Source organism: Dendrobates tinctorius, unplaced genomic scaffold (assembly GCF_039654945.1).
Source record: "Dendrobates tinctorius isolate UK_male_01 unplaced genomic scaffold, ASM3965494v1 ptg000003l, whole genome shotgun sequence".
Lineage (NCBI taxonomy): Eukaryota > Metazoa > Chordata > Amphibia > Anura > Dendrobatidae > Dendrobates > Dendrobates tinctorius.
Window position 1 is genome coordinate 48,621,525 of NW_027361671.1, and position 25,865 is coordinate 48,647,389.

The window sequence follows — 25,865 nt, forward strand, 5'->3', positions numbered from 1 at the left end:
ACCGCAGATTCTAGGGTACTCAAAAGCAGGAGAGAATTGTAAAAAAAAAAAAAAAAAAGGAAAAGTGTCAGAATTTTTTTTTATATATATTTTTTCCTCTTTTTCTCTGGGGCCGTAGGAGGATTTTTTTTCTTTAATGGAGATTAAGCAATTGTCTGATCGTGTTGAGCAGCTTGCTGCTGAAGTGCGGGGAGCTGATGTGGTGAATTGGTCTCCAGAGGCAGTCTCGGCATTTCAAGAGCTTAAGCGGAGATTCACTTCTGCTCCGGTTCTACGGCAACCTGATGTCTCACTTCCATTTCAGGTGGAGGTAGATGCTTCTGAGATTGGTGCAGGAGCTGTTTTGTCCCCAAAAGATACGGTGACTTCTAAAATGAATCCCTGTGCCTTCTTTTCTCGAAAATTCTCCCCATCTGAACGTAACTATGATGTGGGGAATCGGGAATTGTTGGCCATGAAATGGGCATTTACTTGAAGAGTGGAGACATTGGTTGGAGGGAGCTAGACATCAAGTTGTGGTCCTCACCAACCATAAGAATTTATCTTGAATCAGCCAAATGCTTGAATCCTAGACAGGCTAGGTGGGCCTTGTTTTTCACGCGTTTTAATTTTGTGGTCTCTTTTCTTCCGGGCACTAAGAATGTTAAGGCGGACGCCCTTTCTAGGAGTTTCTTTGCGGATTCTCTTAATGTGACCAAGCCTACTGCCATTCTAGGTGAGGGGGTAGTTCTTTCCGCCATCTCGCCAGATTTGAGATGTGCCCTGGAGGAATTTCAGGAAGACAAACCTGAGCCTTGCCCTATGGGAAAATTGTATGTTCCTGACCAGTGGAGGAAGAGAGTGATGTCTAAAATTCATTGCTCCGCGTTGGCTGGTCATCCAGGTATTTTTGGTACCAGAGATTTGGTGAGTCTGTCTTTTTGGTGGCCTGCCTTATCTCGTGATGTCAGGAATTTTGTGCAGTCCTGTGGGACTTGTTCTCGGTCTAAACCCTGTTCTCGTTCTAGTGGGTTGTTGATGCCCCTGCCGGTGCCCAAGAGGCCACGGACCCATATCTCAATGGATTTTATTTCTGATCTTCCTGTCTCTCAGAGAATGACTGTTATCTGGGTGATTTGTGATAGGTTTTCTAAGATGATCCATCTTGTACCACTCCCAAAGTTGCCATCTTCTTCAGAGTTGGCGCCCTTGTTTTTACAACAGGTGGATCGGTTGCATGGGATTCCTGAGAACATTGTGTCAGACAGAGGAGTCCAGTTTGTTTCCAGATTTTGGAGAACTTTTTGTTCCAATCTGAGAATTCAGTTATCTTTCTCCTCTGCGTTTCAACCTCAGACCAATGGGGAGACTGAGAGAACAAACCAGAGTTTAGAGTCCTATTTGAGATGTTTTATATCTGCTGATCAGGATGACTGGGTCTCCTTTTTGCCCTTGGCCGAATTTGCGCTAAACAATAGAGCTAGTTCTGCCACTTTGATGTCGCCCTTTTTCTGTAACTTTGGGTTTCATCCTCGATTTTCTTCAGGGCAAGTGGAACCTTCGACCTGCCCAAGTGTGGACACTGTGGTAGAGAGAATGCAGCAGATTTTGGACCAAGTGGTGGATAAGTTGTCCCTCTCTCAGGAAAAAGCCCAACGGTTTTCCAACCGGCATAGGACCATTGGTCCCCGGTTTAAAGTGGGTGATATGGTTTGGTTGTCGTCAAAGAATATTCCTATGAAGGTTGTGTCTCCAAAGTTCAAGCCAAGATTCATTGGACCTTATAAGATTTTGGAGATTCTTAATCCTGTTTCTTTTCGATTGGCTCTTCCAGTTACGTTTAAGATCCATAACGTGTTTCATAAATCTCTGTTGAAGAGGTTTGTGGAGCCAGTAGTTCTTATGGTGGCACCTCCGGACCCTGTATTGGTTAAAGACAATGTGGAATATGAGGTAGAGAAAATATTGGATTCTCGTTTGGCTAGACGGAGACTCCAGTACTTGGTCAAATGGAAGGGTTATGGCCAGGAGGATAATTCTTGGGTCTCTGCTTCTGATGTTCATGCCGATAGATTGGTTCGCGCTTTTCACCGGGCCCATCCTGATCGGCCTGGTGGCGTGGATGAGGGTTCAGTGACCCCTCCTCAAGGGGGGGTACTGTTGTGAATTCACTTTCTGGCCTACCTCTGGTTACTAGTGGAGGTAGTGGAGCTGGTCATATTGACAGACGGGTCGCGAGTTCTCTTTCCGAGCTCCCTCTGGTGGTTACAGGAGGTAATGGAGCTGATCTAATTAACAGAGGCCTGCAACCTGATAATGACGAGGATGATTGGACATCTAGAGTTTCTGACTGGATTTAAGACAGCCGACTCCCTCTATCCCTGCTGGTGATTTTTTCCTGCCTCCTGAGGTCTTAGTTTCCAGTTCAGTCCCTGCATGCTCAAGCTAAGTGTTCTTTTGCTATTGTTCACATTTGATTTGGTTTTGTCTATTCAGCTTTGTGTGGTCAGCCAGCCCCGGCTGGGGCTGTGCTGAATTTCCATCCTTATGTTACTGCTTGTGCCAGTTTGTCTTTGTCCCTTATTAGATTGGCCTCTTTTTGCTCTGCTTTCAGAATATGCCAGAGTGCCGATATAGTGGGCGAAGTCGAGTGACTTCAGTATTTTTTATCAGACGTGCTGGACATTTTTTGCAGGGGTTTTTGCGTGATTGCAGACAGTGTCTTTCCTTTCCTGTCCTGTCTAGTTAGTGTGGGCCCCATCGTTTGCTCAGCCTATTTTCCTACCTGCGTTTGTGTTTTCATCTTGTCTCACCGACAATATATGTTTGGGGGCTATCTATTCCTTTGGGGTCTGCTCTGGGGCAGTTTAGATTTCCCCTTTCTTGCTTTAGGCTTATTTAGTTCTTCCGGCTGTGTCGAGACGTCTAGAATCATCGTAGGTACGCTCCACGGCTACTGCTAGTTGTGTGGATAGGATCGGGGTCTGCAATCCGCTTAGTTACCAACCCCTCTGGTTTTCTGTGGCTTAGCTTGGTCTTGATTTCCTACTCGGCGACCCAATCATTACAGTGCAGCACAGATTCATCTCATCTACTACTCCACAGCACTGCTCACTACGGTGCATGTACATAAAGTGCAGCACAGATTTATCGCATGTACTACTCCACAGCACTGCTCACTACTGTTCATGTACATAAAGTGCAGCACAGATTCATCTCATCTACTACTCCATAGCCCTGCTCACTACTGAGCTTGCACATAAAGTGCGGCACAGATTCATCTCATCTACTACTCCACAGTACTGCCTCACTACTGAGCATGTACATAAAGGGCAACACAGATTCATCTCATCTACTACTCTACAGCACTGCTCACCACTGAGCATGTACATAAAGTGCAGCACAGATTCATCTCATCTACTACTCCACAGCACTGCTCACTACTGAGCATGTACATAAAGTGCAGCACAGATTCATCTCATCTACTAGTCCACAGCACTGATCACTACTGAGCATGTACATAAAGTGCAGCACAGATTTATCTCATATACTACTCCACAGCACTGCTCACTACTGAGCATGTACATAAAGTGCAGCACAGATTCATCTCATCTACTACTCCACAGCACTACATCACTACTGAGCATGTACATAAAGTGCAGCACAGATTCATCTCATCTACTACTCCACACCACTGCTCACTACTGAGCATGTACATAAAGTGCAGCAAAGATTCATCTCATCTACTACTCCACAGCCCTCTTCACTACTGAGCATGTACATAAAGTGCAGCACAGATTCATCTCATCTACTACTCCACAGCACTGATCACTACTGAGCATGTACATAAAGTGCAACACAGATTCATCTCAAATAAAAGCCGAGATCCTTAGATCAGGAACAGAAAAAACATTTATAGGACATTTCATAACGTTCTCAAATTATTATGAAAACATTTACAGCACATCCTGTACTGAGCTGCTGTACCCAATGTATTATATATTTTAGTAGTCGGAGTTGGTCCATTTTATATCGACTTCGACTCCACAGCCCTGGTTTTAACCCCGACCTCCTGCTGTCTTCAGATTACAAAGCAACAACATGCTGACAGATTGCCATTAAAACACAGCTTCTTACAGTTTAAGCAAAGTGGGTGGTATTTATAAAAAAAACTCATGCCCCCTGTGCTTTTTTATGCTGCGGGAACTAACCAGGAGTGCGAGTTTCAAATCCACAACGTCCATTTCTGCTGTTAGTAGTAGGCTAAGTTTAATGTGCGGATTTTCCCCAAAGTGCATTAGAAGCAGAAAATGATGTGTTTTTAATGCGATTCTGCATCAGAAACACACTAAAAATGAATTAGATCCACACATGACTGAGTCAATAAAGTACCAGAAAGTATAAAAAATAAAGCAGTTTATTTATAACATGATATTCAAAAAGAGACAAACAATGCAGGGTCAAAGACGATAAAAAAGCATGCAAAAAAAAAAAAATGCACTCAAAATTGCAAGTAACATAAAGGGTGCAGAAATGGAAAACCTGCAACATCTAAAAACTCATTGTGGGAACGCAGAGGGATATTAATTGCCGGGGTTGTTCCACTTAATTAAAAGATTTTGATCTGGATCAATGAAAGAATTCAGTAAGAAAGCATAACACATCCACAGTTTATAAGTACTACAGATGGTTGAACAAAAAAGTAAGCAACTGATAAAAATGATGAGACAATGCTTCATCCCTAGACCCCGCTCTTTTCTCATACACTGTGGTAAGACTGTATCGTAGCCCTAAAAATTCAATATTAATATTTCATTGTGTGGATTGTGATGCGTATTTATTTAGTACATTAATTCTGTTGTGTAAATGACTTGTGAAACATATGGCATGCTGATGAGAAAGACAGTATTTGTTACAAAGTGAACCATAATGATGATGAAACAAGGTTGAAAGGGAAACATGTAACCTATATCAACATTTTTATTAACTAAACAGGAAACATTCATCAAATAACATAAATCTTACATTTCCCTAGTAGCAAAAATAAATAAGAACTCAGCACAACCCCTGTCTCACATACAAAGAATGCCCCATTACTACTAATTATAATTGCCCAACGGAGGCTGGACAGACATCTGTCTGGGATGATTTATCGAATCCTGCTTTGAGCAGGGGGTTGGACAAGATGGCCCAGGAGGTCCCTTCCAACTCTACGATTCTATGATTCTATGACCTCATTACCGTCTCACAGTTCAGTGGAGTTGCTATGTCTGGTCCCCACATCTTCCTAGAATACTAAAAAGACACAACAAAGCTGCTAGCTGCATTGGAGAGTGCACATTGTAGACAAGTTATGTGGTTATGCTACTGATCTGAACTTTCAATTTTCAGGAGTCCCCCACCCCCCGGGCAAGCAGGAAGCTGGGAGATACAGAAGAAACCCTATTACGACAACCCTATTAACTATAAATATATACATTGGCATGTAAAAGTTTGGGCACCCCTAGTCAAAATCACAGTTATTGTGAACAGTTACGAATTTTTTTCATTTTAAAAATTACAAAAAGGAAAATGGTCAGATGAAAAAAATTGGGCACCCTTGGAGATTTGTGTGCTTAGATGACTGACCAAGATTACATACCTTATTTAGCCTATTAGGGTTATGGCAAGTCCAGGTGATGCAAATTTCCCAGCTTTATAAAAACCCAGTCTCCTCTATCCTTGTGCCGTAAAACAGCAGCAATGGATTCTTTTACAGCTGCTTAGCACTCTGAAAATGAAAATGGTGGAGGCAAACAAAGCAGGAGAAGGCTACATATAGCAGAGTGTTTTCAAGTTGCCCTTTCCTCAGTTCGAAATTAAGAAATGGCAGTTATCAGTGGAGGTTAAGATAAGGAAGACCAAGTTAAGCCCCCGTTACACACTGCGATATCGCTAGCAATATCGCTGTAAAGTCACCGATTTTGTGACGTTGCAGCAATATTGCTAGCGATATCGCTGCATGTGATACTTACCTCCGACCGGCTCCCTCGCTGGTTATCGCTGATCGCGCGAGAAGCTCCTGGATCATTCCTCGTCGGCCACTTCCTGCGGCGCTTCCTGCTGTGATGACGAGCGACGCGTAGAGCCGGGCGGGAAGACGCAGGATCGCCTAGTGTGACAGGCAAGCAGCGACCCCCGTCCCCAGCGATGTCGCTGGTGAGATCTGCCTGTGTGGCAGCTCACTAGCGACCACCTAGCGATGCACCAGCGTCCTGACCGCGTCATATCGCTGGTCGGGATCGCTGGTGAGTCGCTAGGTGTAACGGTACCCTAAAGTTTCAGTGAGAGCTGCTCGTAGGATTGCTATAGATATTAATCAGATTCCCTGTTGATTGCAAAAGACCTTCAGGAAGATTTAGCAGACTCTGGAGTTGTGGTAGATTTTACTACTGTTCAAAGACTCCTGTACAAATATGACTTTCATGGAAGAGTCATCAGAAGAAAACCTCTCCTGCGTCCCCACCATAAAATTCAGCATCAGAAGTATGCAACATCTATAACATCTATACAAACCTGATGCATTTTGGAAATAAGTCCTGTTGACCAATGAGGTTAAAATAGAACTCTTTGGTCACAATGATTAAGATTATGCATGGAGAAAAAGGGTACCCAAACCGAACTTTGGACTAAAGTTTGGACGAACCCGAACATCTAAGGGTTCGCTTATCCCTAGATATAACACCACAGAAGGGAAACTATTCCATGTATGGGTACATGGCACTGGCTGGGGGGTGGGCATGTACATGCTCAGTGCCAATATAATATCTGTGGAAGCAGTCAGGAGGGCAAAGATAGGATTTGTTTGTTTTTACTATACAGTATGTAATTCAGAATGATAGCAAATGAAATATCGACTATATAAAATAATACAAAATATATTATCGTGGACGTCATTTTTTACACAGTAGTCTAAAGTATAAAAATCCAGGTTTGACTAAATTGAACCACATTCCCATCAAAGCTCCAAATCACAATCAAGTTTCTTTGGAGCCTCACACTAGAGGGCTACAATTACTGCATCTTGTGACAAAAGTATAAAATAAATGTATGTGTGAATTCTTGTCTATGGTGAGAATCCTGACCTATCAATGTAGCTGGCCATACATAAGATACCTGCTGGCCGGATGTTTATCCTGCAGAAAGCTCCTAACTCCTCCATACACATGAACGCCGAGGGGAGAAAGCTGAGGTCAGAAAGATGTGAAAACAAAAGGTATTTAAAGTTCAAAGTGACTTCATCTGTTAGGGGAGAGTGGGAAGCCTACCATACACATCTGATATCTATATGGGTGTTCTGCCTCCAACATCTGATTTATAATCCTTGATTATCTGCTTGTTAATGTTTTCAGTGTTTCTAGCTTCCTCTTGTGACTAGAGTCATAACCACAGTGTGATTGTGTAGTTTTACTTTCACTTTGCTTGTATTTCCCTCTGTTGCAGTGCATTCTGGTAAGTCTTGCAGCGCATGCTGGTAGTCTTTTGCAAAGGATTATGGTACTTTCCCTCCAGTTCTCCATTTTCTTTCAGCCTGCATTTCTCTTCTCCCCTTGTGATAGCATTGCTGGTATGTATTTATGCTTCCTGTATCTAATTCCTGTCTCATATTAGCCTGGTTAATTAGTCCTTCCCCTGGTTAGCTATTAGTGCAGATGTTGATTTATAATGTATTATGTATATATGAATTCCTGATGTACCCTGTATTGACTCAGTGTATATAGAATCATTGAATCATAGCATTGGAAGGGACCTCCTGGGCCATCTGGTCCAACCCCCTGCTCAAAGCAGGATTCGCTAAATCATCCCAGACAGATGTCTGTCCAGCCTGTTTGAAGACTTCCATTGAAGTAGAACTCACCACTTCTCGTGGCAGCCTGTTCCACTCATTGATCACTAACTGTCAAAAAGTTTTTTCTAATATCTAATCTGTGTCTCCTCCCATTCAGTTTCATCCAATTGCTTCTAGTCTTTCCTTGTGCAAATGAGAATAAAGATGATCCTTCTACAATGTGACAGCCATTGACATATTTGTAGACAGCTATTAAGTCTCCTCTCAGTCTTCTCTTTTGCAAGCTAAACATTCCCAAATCATGCAACCTTTCCTCATAAGACAGGGTTTGCAGACCGGTCACCATTCTGGTCGCTCTTTTCTGAACTTGCTCCAGTTTGTTGATGTCTTTTTTAAAATGTGGCGCCCAAAACTGGACACAGTATTGCAGATGAGGTCTGACCAAAGAGGAGTAGAGGGCAATAATGACTTCACGTGATCTAGACTGTATGCTTCTGTTAATACATCCCAGAATTGCATTTGTCTTTTTTGCTGCTGCATCACACTGTTGACTCATACTATAAAGTTAATGGAATAAGGATAGTATAATAACCTCTAAAGATACATAATTAATAATCAGTCTAGACATATGTTTAAATAATAACCCAAACAGAGTCCATAAACATCCCTTCGAATAAAGGGGGAAAATTATACCTGAAGTCATGGTGCCAACAGCAATAGGTAGGTGCCCCTGTAGGAGTCCCACTCAGCAGCCTCAACGCGCATTTCGCCCTAAGCAGCTTCCTTAACTTTATATGGACTAGATATATGTACATTTACCTGTGATCAACACTGGTGTCTGAGGTTCTTATTTACATCAAATAATGTTGGTTCATATTGTGTGTGAACTGCTTTAACACCTGCTATTATATATAGCCAGCTTGACTTTTCGAACCTCCAGCCATTTTGGGTGTTCTATGTTAGTGAGTCCCAATGTTATTGTGACGATGTTTCATTCTGTGTATCAAATTCTCATATAAATTATTGTTATGACCTATTATCATGGATAATAGGTCTTCTTTTCAGCTGCAACGGCCAAAATCCAGTGATCGTTGAGCTCGCGGAGACTCTTCACTTATCCCAGAAGGCACTGTGAAAATGCAAATGATCTCCTCAGGACTCTTCCCCTGTTGGACGAAGGTCTGCCTGAACCCAAATGCAATCATAAAGGGCCCTTAAGATTGTAGTACGCATTTAACTGCATAAGATTATCATAGTGTGAAAAAGAAACGGTTGAATAAGAAATTCAGCTCTGCTACTGTCTCTGAATTAATCAAGCTTTAGCCACGTTTTGAACTTTGTAAAGGGATTTTTCAGTCTTGGAAAAGAATAACTTTTAATCCTCTTGTTTTAATCTTGAAAACATAAAATCCCTTGAGTTTTTTTTATCAAAGTATTTACATGTATATAATGTAGTTCTTGTTCTAGTGACTGTTCTAAACACCAGTTCAGATAAATCCGCAACGTTCATCCATATATTCTAGAACGCACTGTAATCATTCTCTTTATCTCAGCTTCCATTCAAAATATCTACAGTGGCATGTAAAAGTTTGGGCACCCTGGTTAAAACTACTGTGTGTCTGTCAGCGTAGTGTCCAGAGGATGGAGGCGCTACCAAGAGACAGGCCAGTACACCAGGAGACGTGGAGGGGGCAGTAGGAGGATAACAACCCAGCAGCAGGACCGCTACCTCAGCCTTTGTGCAAGGAGGAACAGGAGGAGCACTGCCAGAGTCATGCAAAATGACCTCCAGCAGGCTACAAATGTGCATGTTTCTGCACAAATGGTTAGAAACCGACTCCATGAGGATGGTCTGAGTGTCCGACGTCCAAAGATGGGGGTTGTGCTCACAGCCCAACACCGTTCAGGATGCTTCGCATGTGCCACAGAACACCAGGATTGGCAAATTCACCACTGGTGCCCTGAGCTCTTCACAGATGAAAGCAGGTTCACACTGAGCACATGTGACAGACGTGACAGAGTTTGGAGAGCCCGTGGAGAGCGATCTGCTGCCTGCAACATCCTTCAGCATGACCGGTTTGGCAGTGGGTCAGTAATGGTGTGGGATGGCATTTCTTTGGAGGGCCGCACAGCCCTCCATGTGCTCGCCAGAGGTAGCCTGACTGCCAGTAGGTACCGATATGAGATCCTCAGACCCCTTGTTAGACCATATGCTGGTGCGGTTGGCCCTGGATTCCTCCTAATGCAGGACAATGCCAGACCTTATGTGGCTGGAGTGTGTCAGCAGTTCCTGCAAGGTGAAGGCATTGAAGCTATGGAATGACCCGCCCGTTCCCCAGTCCTAAATCCGATTGAGCACATCTGGGACATCATGTCTCGCACCATACACCAATGTCACGTTGCACCACAGACTGTCCAGAAGTTGGCAGATGCTTTAGTCCAGGTCTGGGAGATCCCTCAGGAGACCATCTGCCGCCTCATCAGGAGCATGTCCAGGCATTGTAGGGAGGTCATACAGGCACGTGGAGGCCACACACAATACTGAGCATCATTTTGACTTGTTTTAAGGATATTACATTCCACTTTCCACATTACATTCCACTTTAATTTTGTGTGTGACTCCAAATCCAGGCCTCCAGTGGTTAATAAATTTGATTTCCATTGATGATTTTCATGTGATTTTGTTGTCAGCACATTCAACTTTGTACATAACAAAGTATTCAATGAGAATATTTCATTCATTCAGATCTAGGATGTGTTATTTGATTCGAGCAGTGTATGTATATTTATATACATATTTATATAAATATTTTTTTTTCTCTCTTACATTTTATAAATTACAGAAAAAAGGCTAATGTAAAAGTTGCATGGTTAATACCTAGTTGCATTCCCTTTTGAAAATATCACAGCTTGTAAACGCTTTTTGTAGCCAGCCATGAGTCTTCCAGTCCTTGTTTAAGGGATTTTCATCTATTCTTCCATGGAAATTTCTTCAAGTTCTGTGAGATTCCTGGACTGTCTTGCATGCACTGCTATTTTGAGGTCTAGTACCCACATTGAATCTAATCCCTACAGAAGTTAATGGGGAGCCACACTTTAGATCTCTCTTTCGCCTCCGAACTCTAACTTCCAGAAGTCCATGCTTCAAATTCAGCACCAGACACTAGGTATCATACTACGTACGAACCCCAAACTTTACAGTTCTGATTTGCTCATCTATATCTATGTTATAAACTGACTAACAGAGAAACCTTTCAAGTGCTGTGTATAAGTGGAGCGTAAAAGGACCCAACATTGTGGTAATCCCACAATTTTACTGCATGTCACATACAACCAAATATTGCCGTGTAGCCTAACCCGAAATACGAGTCAGCCATTGATCATTACCAGCCTGTAGCTTCTTCATTTACAAGCATAGGACTGACTGGCTACAGTACTTGTCTCAGGCCATGCGATTTGAAAAAAACTTGATGTAGTTAAAAATGAATACACTTTCTTATGCCTAGTGCAGGAACTGAGGGATTCAAAGGGCACTAAGGATAACACAACTCCCTGTGCCCTCCAGTAGACAGATCTCATTTCAGGATCAGTTTTGCCTTGAGTATTTTACCTCAAGGCTGTGCAAGGAACTGTAAGGCTATGTTCACACGTGGCGGTTTTAACCGCGCAATTTTGCCGCGAAAACGCAAAAAATAAGCATCCCATGCATTCCTATGGGATTCCGCAATGCTGTGCTAATGCTGCGGTTTTTACTGCGGCGGAATCGCTTCGCAGCAAAAAACGCAGCATGCTCATTAATTTAGCGGAATCGCGGCAATCCCGCACCCATAGGAATGCATTGTTCTGCTTACTTTCCGCATGTGGCTGTGCACACCATGCGAAAGGTAAGCAGAACATTTGCGGATGGTACCCACAGTCCGGAGGAGAGGAGACTTTCCTCCGGGCTTTGGGTACCATATCCTTGTAAAAGATAGAATTTAAAATAAAAAATATTGTTATTCTCACCTTCCGGCGTCCCGCGCAGTCTTCCCGCCTCTCTCCACGCTCCCGGTCCCAGTAATCCTTTGCGAGCGATGACGTCCGTTCTCGCGGGATCGCGAAGTCTCGCGGTCATTCGCGCGACATCATCGCGAATGACCGCGAGACGTCGCAATCCCGTGAGAACGGACATCATCGCGGTAATTCTCGCGCAGGATTACTGGGACCAGGAGCGTGAAGAGAGGCGGGAAGGCTGCGCGGGACGCCGGAAGGTAAGAATAACATATTTTTTTTAAAATTATTTTTTACATCCTATCTTTTACTATTGATGCCGCATAGGCAGCCTCAATAGTAAAAAGTTGGTCACACTCGTCAAACACTATGCTTGGAAAACACTAGCAATTCTGCAAACTAATTACGCTTGCAAAATGCTAGTTTTTCCGCGGGAAAATCGCGGGAATTTAAAATGTGATTTTCCCGCGGAATGGAATTCTGAATTCTCGCGGTAATTTCCGTGAGAGTTCAGCTACGTGTGAACGTAGCCTAAATCGAAGCAAGTACGAAGATACATGAGAAGTAGCTTTAACATGGCATTGGAGCACTATTAAGTATTGCAGACTGCAAATAAATAAAATACCATACACTGGGGTTTATACATAAAATTCCATTATGTATGTAGTTATGGTTTTGGTTTATGCATGCAAAAGTCAACATTTTTTTTACTGAACACACAGGTGTACTTTAAAGCGCACTTACCAGCTACTGTCTTCTGTTCTTGCTGCCATCCGGTCCCATTTCGCCATCTTGTGACCCCCAAATCTCAAATGACCTGATGTCAGAGGTAAGGATCACAAGATCTCAATGTAAGTCTATGACAGTCTTGTTCAGGTTCTCATAGACTTACTCTGAGACGTGACTTTTGGTACGCTCAGCAAACACTGGAGCGATCCAGCAGGTCACAACTATCAGAAAGGGACCTGAGCAGCACCAAGAGCAGAAGATAGAGACCGGTATGTGTTTTAGTACAGGCAGGAAACACGATGCCACTCTGAGGATGAAATAAAAAGAAAAACATCATAGTGGTGGTTTAAAGACCTTTCACCAAATTTTTCTTGTTGAACTGAACTCATGATGGAACAGTGGCTACAGATAAAAAAAACAAAACTTTTTTTTTTTTAAATATCACATTTCCATTGTGGAGATAGAAGTAATCCAAATATTTGGTACCTAATTGCTGTTATCAGATAGTTTTGACTGGGGGCGAGTACTTCTTCTCCCTGTAATGCAAACCAATCAAAAGCAGGCAGCAACAACCAAAGTAAAGCTATGAGCAGGTTTCTCAGGTGTGTGAGCTGTAATGATACAGCTTTGATCTCCTGGTCTAACTTCCTATATGAGTCAGTGTGAGATGAGGACCAGTGCAGCAGAGTTTAGCTGTGTCACATTACAAAGTCTATCAGCTCTCCTGATTATTGAATGTATTAGTAATCACACTTATTTCTGCTGTGCTCAAGCAACTTGAAATTCTGTGCAGAGAGACCAGGGATGCCATTGCATCTTTCACAGGAATAATCTGCTTATTCTGAACTACTCCTGAGTAGGGTATAATGCCACCCCGCTCTGATCTCGCTGCAGAGTGATTACAAGTTGAGCACAACAGCCAAAAGTGTGATACTGACACTCTGAGTTCTGATCAGGACAGGCAATGTGGGAGAAGGGGCAGTACAGCAGAGCTGACAGTGCTAGGAGAGAGGGAGAGCTGACAAAAGGGTTTGTAATGTGAAATTCCTAAATTAAGCTGTGCTATCCCCCATAATAAACTTATCTGAAAGGTGTTAGTTATCTATGCTTTCTAATCATGCAGGAGGTTAAACCAGGAGATCAGGACTGTATCATTACATCTCACACACTGACAAATTTGCTCTAATTTATGAGGGGCTCATGCTCTTCTTTCAAGTGTGGCTGCCTGCTTATGACTGGTCAGCATCTTACAGGTGGAAAAAGTACTCACCCCCACTGAAAGGTCTGATAATATCCGCTTGGACTTAAAAAGGTTAACTCATTAGGTGCCAAATACTTTGATTTCTTACATCTTTGCAAAGAAGTAAAAAAAAAATAATAATAATTTTATTGTGTTCTGCAGCCACTATTACATCGTGTGTCTCGTTCAACATGAAAAACATGGTGAAAAGTCCTCTTTATATAACAACAATATCGACAGTTAAACTAGCGGGCATCAAAAAAGGGCCCAATGTATAATTGAAATGTGAAAGCCTTGAGGGTGGGTATGCCTAAATGCCATCCATCTGCCTTATTTCCAATTTTGCTGACAATTCCTGTGGGCTCTTGGCGCTCCTTCTACTTTGCATACCCTGATAACCAAATGACAGTACATTTATTTTCTTAGGGCACCTAAAATTACAAAACAAGTAACTACTTGGTCTTGCTTACCGCACATTTTTTTCTCAATATTTAGTTTTTACAGCTCCTTTGCAGACCTTGATGCATACAAACAACCCGTGTATATTCTGATCCTGCAGTCAAGCTTTCTCCTGTATAAGGCTAGTTTTGCGCCAGCAAAATCAGACCAGCGCACGGTCAGCGTATCCAACGCCAAATATAGGATACGCTGATCGCATGCAGCCTCATGCGATCAGAGGAGGAACTGACCGGAGTGGTGTGGCCGGGGGCGGGGCTTAGCGGCGGCCCTGCGCTACGCCCAAGAACGCTAGTGTGAAACTAGCCTAACCCAAACTTTTTGCTAACATATATTTGGTAGATCAGTATGATGAACGGGACAAACACTATGGAGACTCGGATATACTGTATCTAGGGGTTGTAAACACATATTGATAATCATTTTTGATTTAGGATGAACCTTGATAAGATAATTAACAAAATGTAAAATGGACAAGTCACACAGAGACATTAAAATATATCAGATTCTATCAGTGTAAGACAGTTGGCTTGGTTTTATAATGTATAGCCAGTTATACTGTAAATTGGCCAACTTCCAAGTTCAGTACACAGGATGCCATAAAAAGCAGATGAACTCCAGGTGGCAAATGAAATATTATGTTCTGGAATTCTGTTATCAGAAGTAACCTTATATTATGTTTAAGCTGAAGGAATCCAATAATAACCCTGAGATGTTTCAGGGAATTTCATTTTTTCTACCTCTGCCCTGCTGATACTTGCAGCAGTATAAAGGTAACATTTATTATTATTATGCATTTATATAGCGCCATTTATTCCATGGCGCTTTACATGTGAAAAGGGGAAATATTTACAGTAATGTCTGGTCTACCAGTGAATTGCTCAGATCGGGGGTGCACCTTGAGTTCACCGTCATGACAGCCCTTTAGACTATAGTTCAAAGACGATAGTTCCAAATCTGTAATGTTTAACTTTTCACACATTTGCATCCCCCCACTCTACATTAGCAAGGAGATACTTTAGCTGCATGCAGACAAATGAACTCTAGGAGTCCGCTCCATCATATGCTCCCACTTAGGAGTCCTCGCTCTGATTCAGCATGCAGCACATGGCCCACTTACAGGCACAGAGGGGAATGCAGGTGAGTAAGATGATCAAAATGACAGATTCAGAATATTTTAAGCTATTTACTCATTACTGTAGCATAGGTGGGTTTTCTTAAAGGTTTATTCTCATAGTTGCATTTATTTTCACAAAGCATAGTAAATCCATGCTTAGTGTTAATATGCAGACTAAACCCAACATAACTTTAATTTCTTGTACTTTTTTGTATTTTTTCATCTCTGTCTGCCCCTTTGTGCATCCAGCTTCACATAGCTGACTGGTTAGTGATTCTTACACTGCTCAAACTACATTTCTCAGCAGAAATTGCTTCTCCTCAATGCTGCAGATCACTCCCTCCCAATCCTATGTGTGCTCCTGACAATCACATATCATACAGCTAGACTAAGTGTAGAATTCACCTTATGCTTCTGTGTACTAACTGCTCGGGTGCAGTACCCTATCTAGCCAATTCTATCCCATGTCATTTACAACAGCATAGCTGTCTATGTGTTTTACATCATTGCTAGCTCAGTTCTCTGAAAGCTCAACTCTTCTGCACTGTTCCACAATGAAACTTGTAATAATTTGGCTGAGCTGTGTTTGCTGGCTGCTGCTAAGAGATTAGTGATCTGAAACTGCAAATGATTCTCTGTTGATGCATATGACAAAGGATTATCTTCTGTCATATGCATCAACAAAGCAGCATTTGGTGTTTCACGTCACAAATTTCTCATTTCCAGACAGATCCCAGAGCAGAGCCATGCTTTGGGACCTGTCTGAGACTGCACTGTGCATGATCAACCAGGAACACTGGAACTACTATAGGACGGTTCCAGTGTCAACTAAAAGGTACATAGAGCCTGAGCAGCATCCTTTGGGATGCAGAGTTAAAACTGAGCTATATTGGCACAAATTAATAAATATATGGTATGTATACATTATGACCATATTGTGTTTCTGGAAGGAACCCTTTAACTCGCAGTGTCTTTCAATTGAATGTCCTACCTTTTCTACTATTTAAAAAAGTACTTCAATGAAAATTTCTATTGCTAAACCTGTGTAAATGTATATGTAATTTAGCGTAGGTGCATTAATGTACTCATTGATCATAATCTTCCCTGGTTTCCAGTGCTACTACCGTCATCTTCTGGGTCACACTAATTTGACATGTCACACTGTGTGCTGGAACTCGCTCTTACAATGTAAGCCTTTGTAGTCTGGTTCTGCTACTCGTTAAGACTTTAAAGAAATCTGTCACCAGGTTTATACTGTATTAAGTAAGGCCAGTACCTTTAAGCTCTCATATATAACATTCTAACATGCTGTATCTATGCCCCCAGTCCAGCCCGCAAGACAAGAAAAAGACCTTATATTAAACTCACCTACAAGGCAGTCCGGTCCAATGGGCGTCGTCGGTCTTGATCCGGCGCCTCCTCTTTTCTCGTGATCGCCGTCATCCTCTCTTCTTGATTCGTGTGGATGACGCATCCTATGTCATCTACACAGTGTCTAGCATCACGTTCCTGTGCAGGCGTACTTCTTTCTGCCAGCAAAGTACTGCACTGTACATGAGGAAAAGGCAAACGAGCACCGGCGCATGCGCACTGCAGTACATTACTCTCTGCTCGATAGGGCAGAGAGAGGTACGCATACACAGGAGCGCAATGCTGGACACTGCGTGGTTGACATAGGACACGTCACTCACGCCAATCAAGGCAGGAGGAAGGAGATTGCAAGAAGAGAGGAGGTGTCGGATCAAGACCAGCACCTCCCACTGGACCGTCACGCCCCGAAGCCGAGTATAATAATAGGTCTTTTTCTTGTCTTGCAGGCCGGATTGGGGGCTTATATACAGCATATTAGAATGCTGTATATCAAGGAATACAGGTACTGGCCTTACCTTGCATGTGACAAACCTGGTGACAGGTTCCCTTTAAGGGTGTTCTGTGGTGAGTATATTAATGCACCTACATTATTTATACTGGTTTAGCCAATAAAAACTTTCATGGGAGGGCTTTTTTTTAAAAAACACATTGGTCCAATTTGTTTCTGTTATCTCACAGAGGAGAATGGTGCCATTTTTGCCTATACTTCTGCACTAACATTATTCAGATGTATGTCTTACAACAGCCATGCAGTTATGGAAACTGATGCCTTCAGCCGGCTCCTTGACTTCTATGGGAAAGTGTTGTGGGCATGCTCTATGCAGAGGTCGTTGTGCAAGTATTGTTGACAGTGATATGGTAATTAAGGAATCCTCTAATTAAAACTAAAAGAAAGCTATGTTTCAAATATAAACTAATTATTAATAAATTATTCTCTAAAAGGGGTATTCCGATACACACGACCATGAATGTCTGGTGGATGCAAATTCCCTGACCTCCATTCCGCATGTTGAGGCAGCAGTCGGCACATTTGTTTCCGTGGTTAATGTGCACTCAGGTTTATCTATTTCTCAGACAACCCCTTCTAAATCCCTATACCCCCCCCCCAGTAAAATAATAACACCTATACTCACCTCGGGTGCCGGAGCCATTGAAACGGTGTTGGCAGTGGCTCGTGTGATGTTGACTCTGCGGCTGCTCTCTCACTTCCTTCGGATGTCTGATTTGTCCAAAGTAGGGGAGGAGAGTGAAGGCAACGATGATTGGCCGCAGGCTTCACTCTCACACAAGCTGCGGGAGAGCCAGTGCTGAAACCGCTGGAATGGCGCCGAAACCAGAGGTGAGGATAGGTGTTCTTATTTTACTGGAAGGAAACATGGGGATTGAGAAGGGGTTTTCTGAGCTGTGGACAACCCCTTTAATGATTCACTTCATGAAACAGGTATCGGGACCACCATTCTTGACATCAATGTGAGTCTCAGATCTGTCAGACATGTAAATGTATCTCTTTATGAATGATGCTGTAATTTTCTTATCCTTAGGCTGCAATTACTCATCTGTGTGTCATGGACAGTGATGCACTGACGGGCCACAAGTCTACCATCCCGAACCCAACAGCCTCATGGGTTATATATGAGGCTGTCCAGTTGGGTCAGGAGACCAGTGCGTGGATGATGATCTTCACTCGGACAGCGACACATGGATGAGTGGATCCGTCCTTAGGAGGGGAACACATATAGCAGAAAAATCAGTGGTGAATTTCCATTGAAAGTGAAGAAACCTACATGAAAATCCACAACAGAACTAGACATGTTACGGATGAGATCTTATCTACATGGCAGCTACTGTAATCTGTCAAAGATTTTCACCCAGGATATCTGTAGCATTTCCATCCTAAATGTAGTGCTAATGATGTTCCAAATACATGACAGTCATTTTACTATACAAGTGCTTCTCGCAAAATGAGAAGATCATCAAAAAGTTAATTTATTTCAGTTCTTCAATACAAAAAGCGAAACGCATATATTATATAGAGTCATTACACACAGAGTGATCTATTTCAAGTGTTTATTTCTGTTAATGTTGATGATTATGGCTTACAGCAAATGAAAACCCAAAAGTCATTATCTCAGCAAATTAGAATACTTTATAACACCAGCCTGAAAAAATGATTTTAAAATCTGAAATGTTGGCATACTGAAATGTATGTTCAGTAAATGCACTAAGTACTTGGTCGCGGCTCCTTTGGCATCAATTACTGCATCAATGCGGCGCGACATGGAGGCGATCAGCCTGTGGCACTTCTGAGGTGTTATAGAAGCCCAGGTTGCTGGTGTCTCTCATCTTCCTCTTTACAATATCCCATAGATTCTCTATGAGGTTAAGGTCAGATGAGTTTTCTGGCCAATCAAGCACAGTGATACTGTTGTTTTCAAACCAGGTATTGGTACTTTTGGCAGTGTGGACAGGTGCCAAGTCCTGCTGGAGAATGACATTTCCATCTCCTAAAAGCTTGTCGGCAGAGGGAAGCATGAAGTGCTCTAAAATTTCCTGGTAGATGGCTGCCTTTGGTCTTGATAAAACACAGCAGATGACATGGCTCCCCAAACCATCACTGATTGTGGAAACTTCACACTAGACCTCAAGCAGCTTGGATTGTGGCTTCTCGACTTTTCCTTCAAATTCTGGGACCTTGATTTCCAAATGAAATGCTAAATTTACTTTCATCTGAAAACACCTTGGATCACTGAGCAACAGTCCAGTTCTTTTTCTCCTTGTTGCAGGTAAGACGCTTCTGGCGTTGTCTATTGGTCATGAGTGGCTTGACACAAGGAATGCGACACTTGTAGCCCATGTCCTGGATACGTCTTTTGTGCGGTGGCTCTTGAAGCAATGACTCCAGCAGCAGTCCACTCCTTGTGAATCTCCCTCAAATTTTTGATTGGCCTTCTTAACAATCCTTTCAAAGCTGCGGTTATCCCGGTTGCTTGTGCACCTTTTTCTACCACACTTTTTCCATCCACTCAACTTTCCATTAATATGCTTGGATACAGCACTCTATGAACAGCCAGCTTCTTTAGCAATGAGCTTTTGTGGCTTACCCTCCTTGTGGAGTGTGTCAGTGACTGCCTTCTGGACATCTGTCAAATCAGCAGTCTTCCCAATGATTGTGTGGCCTAATGAAACAGACTAAGGGACCTTTTTAAATGCTTAGGAAGCCTTTGCAGGTGATTTTTGTTCATTATTCTAATTTACTGAGATAATAACTTTTGGGTTTTCATTGGCTGTAAGCCATAATCATCAAAATTAACAGAAACAAACACTTGAAATGGCTCACTCTGTTTGTAATGACTCTATATAATATGTGAGTTTCACTTTTTGTATTGAAGAACTGAAATAAATTAACTTTTTGATCATATTCTAATTTGTTTGATGCAGCCAAGCCATTGTTCCTGTGCATGCATGTCTTACTGTATCGGTGCATTGCCAGCAGACTTAAGGCCCCGTCACACATAGCGATCTCGCTAGCGAGATCGCTGCTGAGTCACAATTTTTGTGACACAACAGCGATCTCACCAGAGAGATCGCTGTGTGTGACAGCGATCAGGGACCGGCCCCCCTGCCGGTATCGCTGATCGCTGCAGGAAAGGCCAGGACTTTTTTTTGGTCGCTGGTCTCCCGCTGGCCAGCACGCATTGCTGCGTGTGACAGGCGGGAGACCAGCGATCTTCTGGTAACTAATGTACACATCGGGTATCTAGGGACTGTGCTGATCGCTGGTGAAGCTGTCTGTTTGACAGCTCACCAGCGATCACATAGCGATTCACCAGCGATCCTGACACATTGACATCGTTGTCAGGATCGCTGGCGAGTCGCTATGTGTGACTCCAGCCTTAGGAGTCTAAGGTGAAATTACCTTGGGGATTCCAGTAAATGACTAGTGTGTGTAAACACCAGCGTAGTGCATCTAATGACACATACCTCTTTCATTCTGCACTGCTGACCTAATTCTGAAGAATGACAAGCTACGTTGTGACACTCTTCCCTATTCTTCTTTGTGCTCATAAAATAAACATTGCATTAATCTGGCTGAAGACTGCGAGCAGCGATTGTCCCTGAAGGAACCCCAGCACCTGACGCAGGCGGAGCTGGACCACATTCTGCACCAATGGGAAGTTAAATGGGAGATTTTACAATATCTAATAAAGTGTTAAACAGAAAGAAAATCCAATGTTTATTCATCTAAACACAATAATGTAAGTAATACAAATAGAGTTATGGCTCAGTCATCTTACCACGCTAACAACCTGGCAGCAGTGTGGAGGCTGCATTATGGCCATGACCACAAGTAGAACAATCTGCAGAAAGGAAAAGAACACGTGTAAATTGTGGGTATTATTCCATCATCCAACCTGCCAGGATAAATACATGGATCATTCAATGATCAGTCTGAGCGAAGAGCATGAATACAGAAGTACACTCACTGGCCACTTTATTAGGTACACCTGTCCAACTGTGTGTTAAGACTTAATTTCTAATCAGCCAATCACATGGCGGCAACTCAGTGCATTTAGGCATGTAGACATGGTCAAGACAATCTCCTGCAGTTCAAACCGAGCATCAGTATGGGGAAGAAAGGTGATTTGAGTGCCTTTGAACGTGGCATGATTGTTGGTGCCAGAAGGGCTGGTCTGAGTATTTCAGAAACTGCTGATCTACTGGGATTTTCACGCACAACCATCTCTAGGGTTTACAGAGAATGGTCCGAAAAAGAAAAAAAATCCAGTGAGCGGCAGTTCTGTGGCCGGAAATGCCTTGTTGATGCCAGAGGTCAGAGGAGAATGGGCATACTGGTTCGAGCTGATAGAAAGGCAACAGTGACTCAAATTGCCACCCGTTACAACCAAGGTAGGCAGAAGAGCATCTCTGAACGCACAGTGCGTCGAACTTTGAGGCAGATGGGCTACAGCAGCAGAAGACCACACTGGGTACCACTCCTCTCAGCTAAGAACAGGAAACTGAGGCTACAATTTGCACAAGCTCATCGAAATTGGACAGTAGAAGATTGGAAAAACGTTGCCTGGTCTGATGAGTCTCGATTTCTGCGGCGACATTCGGATGGTAGGGTCAGAATTTGGCGTAAACAACATGAAAGCATGGATCCATCCAGCCTTGTATCAACGGTTCAGGCTGGTGGTGGTGGTGTCATGGTGTGGGGAATTTTTTCTTGGCACTCTTTGGGCCCCTTGGTACCAATTGAGCATCGTTGCAACGCCACAGCCTACCTGAGTATTGTTGCTGACCATGTCCATCCCTTTATGACCACAATGTACCCAACATCTGATGGCTACTTTCAGCAGGATAATGCGCCATGTCATAAAGCTCGAATCATCTCAGATTGGTTTCTTGAACATGACAATGAGTTCACTGTACTCAAATGGCCTCCTCAGTCACCAGATCTCAATCCAATAGAGCATCTTTGGGATGTGGTGGAACGGGAGATTCGCATCAGGGATGTGCAGCCGACAAATCTGCGCCAACTGTGTGATGCCATCATGTCAATATGGTCCAAAATCTCTAAGGAATGCTTCCAGCACCTTGTTGAATCTCTGCCACGAAGAATTGAGGCAGTTCTGAAGGCAAAAGGGGGTCCAACCCGTTACTAGCATGGTGTACCTAATAAAGTGGCCAGTGAGTGTATATTTCTATGACTTGCATTCCTATAATCAGTGGGGGGAGATTATTCGGTTTCGTCTCTCGCCCCCTGCCACTGGCGGCATGTCCCTGCAGAGCCGCTCTATTAATAGCCGCGTTCACAACTTTGAAGTGAATCCAGTGATTCACAGGCTGAATCAGCCAAAAATCACTATTCAGTCCCCCACTATGCCCATCCTGCATCACCCCCAGACATTACCTATGTGCTGTCAAAGGCAGAATAAGAAGTCGGTCCTCCTTCAGGTTATTTTGGGAAATGTCAGGCTACATAACGTCTATGTGCCAATGATACGGATCTGAACCGTCAAGGAATATCACCAGCATTTAGCCGATCCTACCGGGCATTCTGACGGCAAACACCCATTGTGCACGGATAAGCCGTCACTTAGCAAACTTTCATTATACTGAATCCATGAAGCACTAGGAACAAAGCCGGCTTTATTGTCTGGAGCAAAAGTTGTGCTTCAATTATAACCCTGCGACATGTATGAATATAGTGCATGCATATTATATACTGTATATACTCAGCCCAATCATGATGAAAAGTAATATTAATATCTAATCCAGACTGATGCTGGCAGTCATTCTGATCCTATATAATGCAGGTATATGCCATGTATAGAAGTGTGCTCAGGATAGACATATGCTCTGTGTAGATGTATGTTCTGCATGGTTATATGTGCTGTATAGATGCATGCCATGTACAGATGTATGCTCTGTATAGATATATATGCTCTGTATGCATGAATGCTCTGTATAGGTATATGCTTTTACTGTACTGATATAAACTGTATAGATATATGCTCTGTCACTGTATAGTTATATGCTCTGTATATGCATATGCTGTTCCTACAAGCTATATGCACTGAATATAAATATATATATATATATATATATATATATATACACGGTGTACAGCTATATGTGCTACATATACTGTGTACAGCTACATGCTCTGTGCATACATATATGTGCTGTGTACAGCTATATGCACTATATACTGTGTACAGCTCCATGCTCTGTGTATGTATGTATATATATATATATATATATATATATATATACACACTGTGTACAGCTCCATGCTCTGTGTATATATATATATATATATATACTGTGTACAGCTCCATGCTCTGTGTATATATATATATATGCTGTGTACAGCTATATACTCTGTATATATATATATGCTGTGTACCGCTCCATGCTCTGTGTATATATATATATATATATATATATATATATATGCTGTGTACAGCTCCATGCTCTGTGTATATATATATATACTGTGTCCAGCTCCATGCTCTGTGTATATATATATGCTGTGTACAGCTATATACTCTCTCTCTCTCTATATATATATATATGCTGTGTCCAGCTCCATGCTCTGTGTATGTATATATATATATATATATATATATACTGTGTCCAGCTCCATGCTCTGTGTATGTATATATATGCTGTGTACAGCTATATACTCTCTCTCTCTCTCTATATATATATATATACTGTGTCCAGCTCCATGCTCTGTGTATGTATATATATATATATATATATATATACTGTGTCCAGCTCCATGCTCTGTGTATGTATATATATGCTGTGTACAGCTATATACTCTCTCTCTCTCTCTATATATATATATATACTGTGTCCAGCTCCATGCTCTGTGTGTATATATATATATATATATATGCTGTGTCCAGCTCCATGCTCTGTGTATATATATATATATATACTGTGTCCAGCTCCATGCTCTGTGTATATATATATATATATATATATATATGCTGTGTACAGCTATATACTCTCTCTCTCTATATATATATATATACTGTGTCCAGCTCCATGCTCTGTGTGTATATATATATATATGCTGTGTCCAGCTCCATGCTCTGTGTATATATATATATATATATGCTGTGTACAGCTATATACTCTGTGTATATATATATATATATATATGTATATATGCTGTATCCAGCTCCATGTTCTGCTCCTGTCACCTCCATGCAGGCACAGAGCAGCTTGTGGCCACAGGAGCTGCAGCAGGCTGGGGACAGCACAGAAAGTGCACTTCTCCATCTCACAGCCGGGTGACGTCATCCTGCTATTCTGTAACTAGTAGCAGCCGGTAAAGCCATTGTCCCCGCTGCTGCCGCCGGCACCGAGCTGCCATGTAGCGGCAGCACCGGCACGGGACAGCTGGATACTCACCGGCAGACGGCTCCGCTCAGCCCTCACTTGTCCATAGTTAGCAGAGAGGTGGCCGCTCCGGGGGCATACTGCTGCCGCTGTCCGGAGCAGTGCAGAGACTTCGAGGAAGAAGCACGGAGGAGAGGACCCGGAGGAGCCCTCCTCCCCTCAGTGCCGGCTGTGACTGTCCCTGGCCGGCTTCCCAGCGCCTCGGCTGCTGCTGCTGCAGAGCCAGACTGCTTAGTCTGCAATAATGTGCACCTCAGAGTCCCCCAGTGTCTGGCAGCCAATGGTGCTCAGTGGCGCCGCCTGCAGGCCGGCCTTTCCCGCGGCGCAGCCCCTCCTCCAGTGTGCAGCAGCCCCCCCCTCCTCCACTCTACGAGCTCAGTCCTCGCATGATCCCCATGCTGCAGACAGGGAGCGTCCTCCAGTCGGTGCATACAGTGATTGGCGCCGGGGAGCGTCACTAACCAGGACGGGAGGCTGCCGCACGCTCACAGAGAATGCATTGGTCAGGAGCCAGTCATGAACCCTCGCCAGGCCGCTGCACAGACGCGGCTGACTGCCAGGCGAGGGAGGGGGCATACTGTAATCAGAAACCTGCAGCAGCAGAGGTCGTGTGAGGCAACCAGGACGGGGACGGCCCAATGCCGCCTGCCCTTTTTTGTGCATGTCTGTAGTGAGGAGGACATGGTGCTGGAAGACAGCTGCTGTCAGCAGCAAAGCCCTGCCTCCTGCATACAGTATTGGAGTCATGGAGGACAGTGCAGTCAGTGCCCAGACCCCTGCCTCCTGTATACAGTATATAGTGATGGAGGATAGTGCAGTCAGTGACCAGACCCCTGCCTCCTGTATACAGTATATAGTGATGGAGGACAGTGCAGTCAGTGCCCAGACCACTGCCTCCTGTATACAGTATACAGTGATGGAGGACAGTGCAGTCAGTGCCCAGACCACTGCCTCCTGTATACAGTATATAGTGATGGAGGACAGTGCAGTCAGTGCCCAGACCCCTGCCTCCTGTATACAGTATATAGTGATGGAGGACAGTGCAGTCAGTGCCCAGACCCCTGCCTCCTGTATACAGTATGTAGTGATGGAGGACAGTGCAGTCAGTGCCCAGACCACTGCCTCCTGTATACAGTATATAGTTATGGAGGATAGTGCAGTCAGTGCCCAGACCCCTGCCTCCTGTATACAGTATATAGTGATGGAGGATAGTGCAGTCAGTGCCCAGACCCCTG

The 25,865-nt window shown here is 43.3% G+C and overlaps 1 protein-coding gene across 2 annotated transcripts in view; it reads right to left on the reverse strand.

The window, feature by feature from the left end:
- The window catches only part of NREP (neuronal regeneration related protein), a 41,346-nt gene extending 16,038 nt beyond the window's left edge, over window positions 1–25,308 (reverse strand). The window contains exons 1-2 of one of the 2 annotated variants that reach the window (XR_012220945.1): window positions 24,643–25,008; window positions 21,006–21,068 (exon numbers count right to left, since the gene is read on the reverse strand). Coding sequence is in view for 1 of the 2 variants with exons in the window: in XM_073550299.1 (XP_073406400.1) it covers window positions 21,006–21,068; window positions 25,093–25,293 (264 nt within the window). In the remaining variant the exon portion in view is untranslated. Of the gene's footprint in view, window positions 1–21,005; window positions 21,069–24,642; window positions 25,009–25,092 lie in introns of those variants that run through there. The other variant, XM_073550299.1, reaches the window with a different exon arrangement.
- Between the last annotated feature and the right edge of the window lie 557 nt (window positions 25,309–25,865).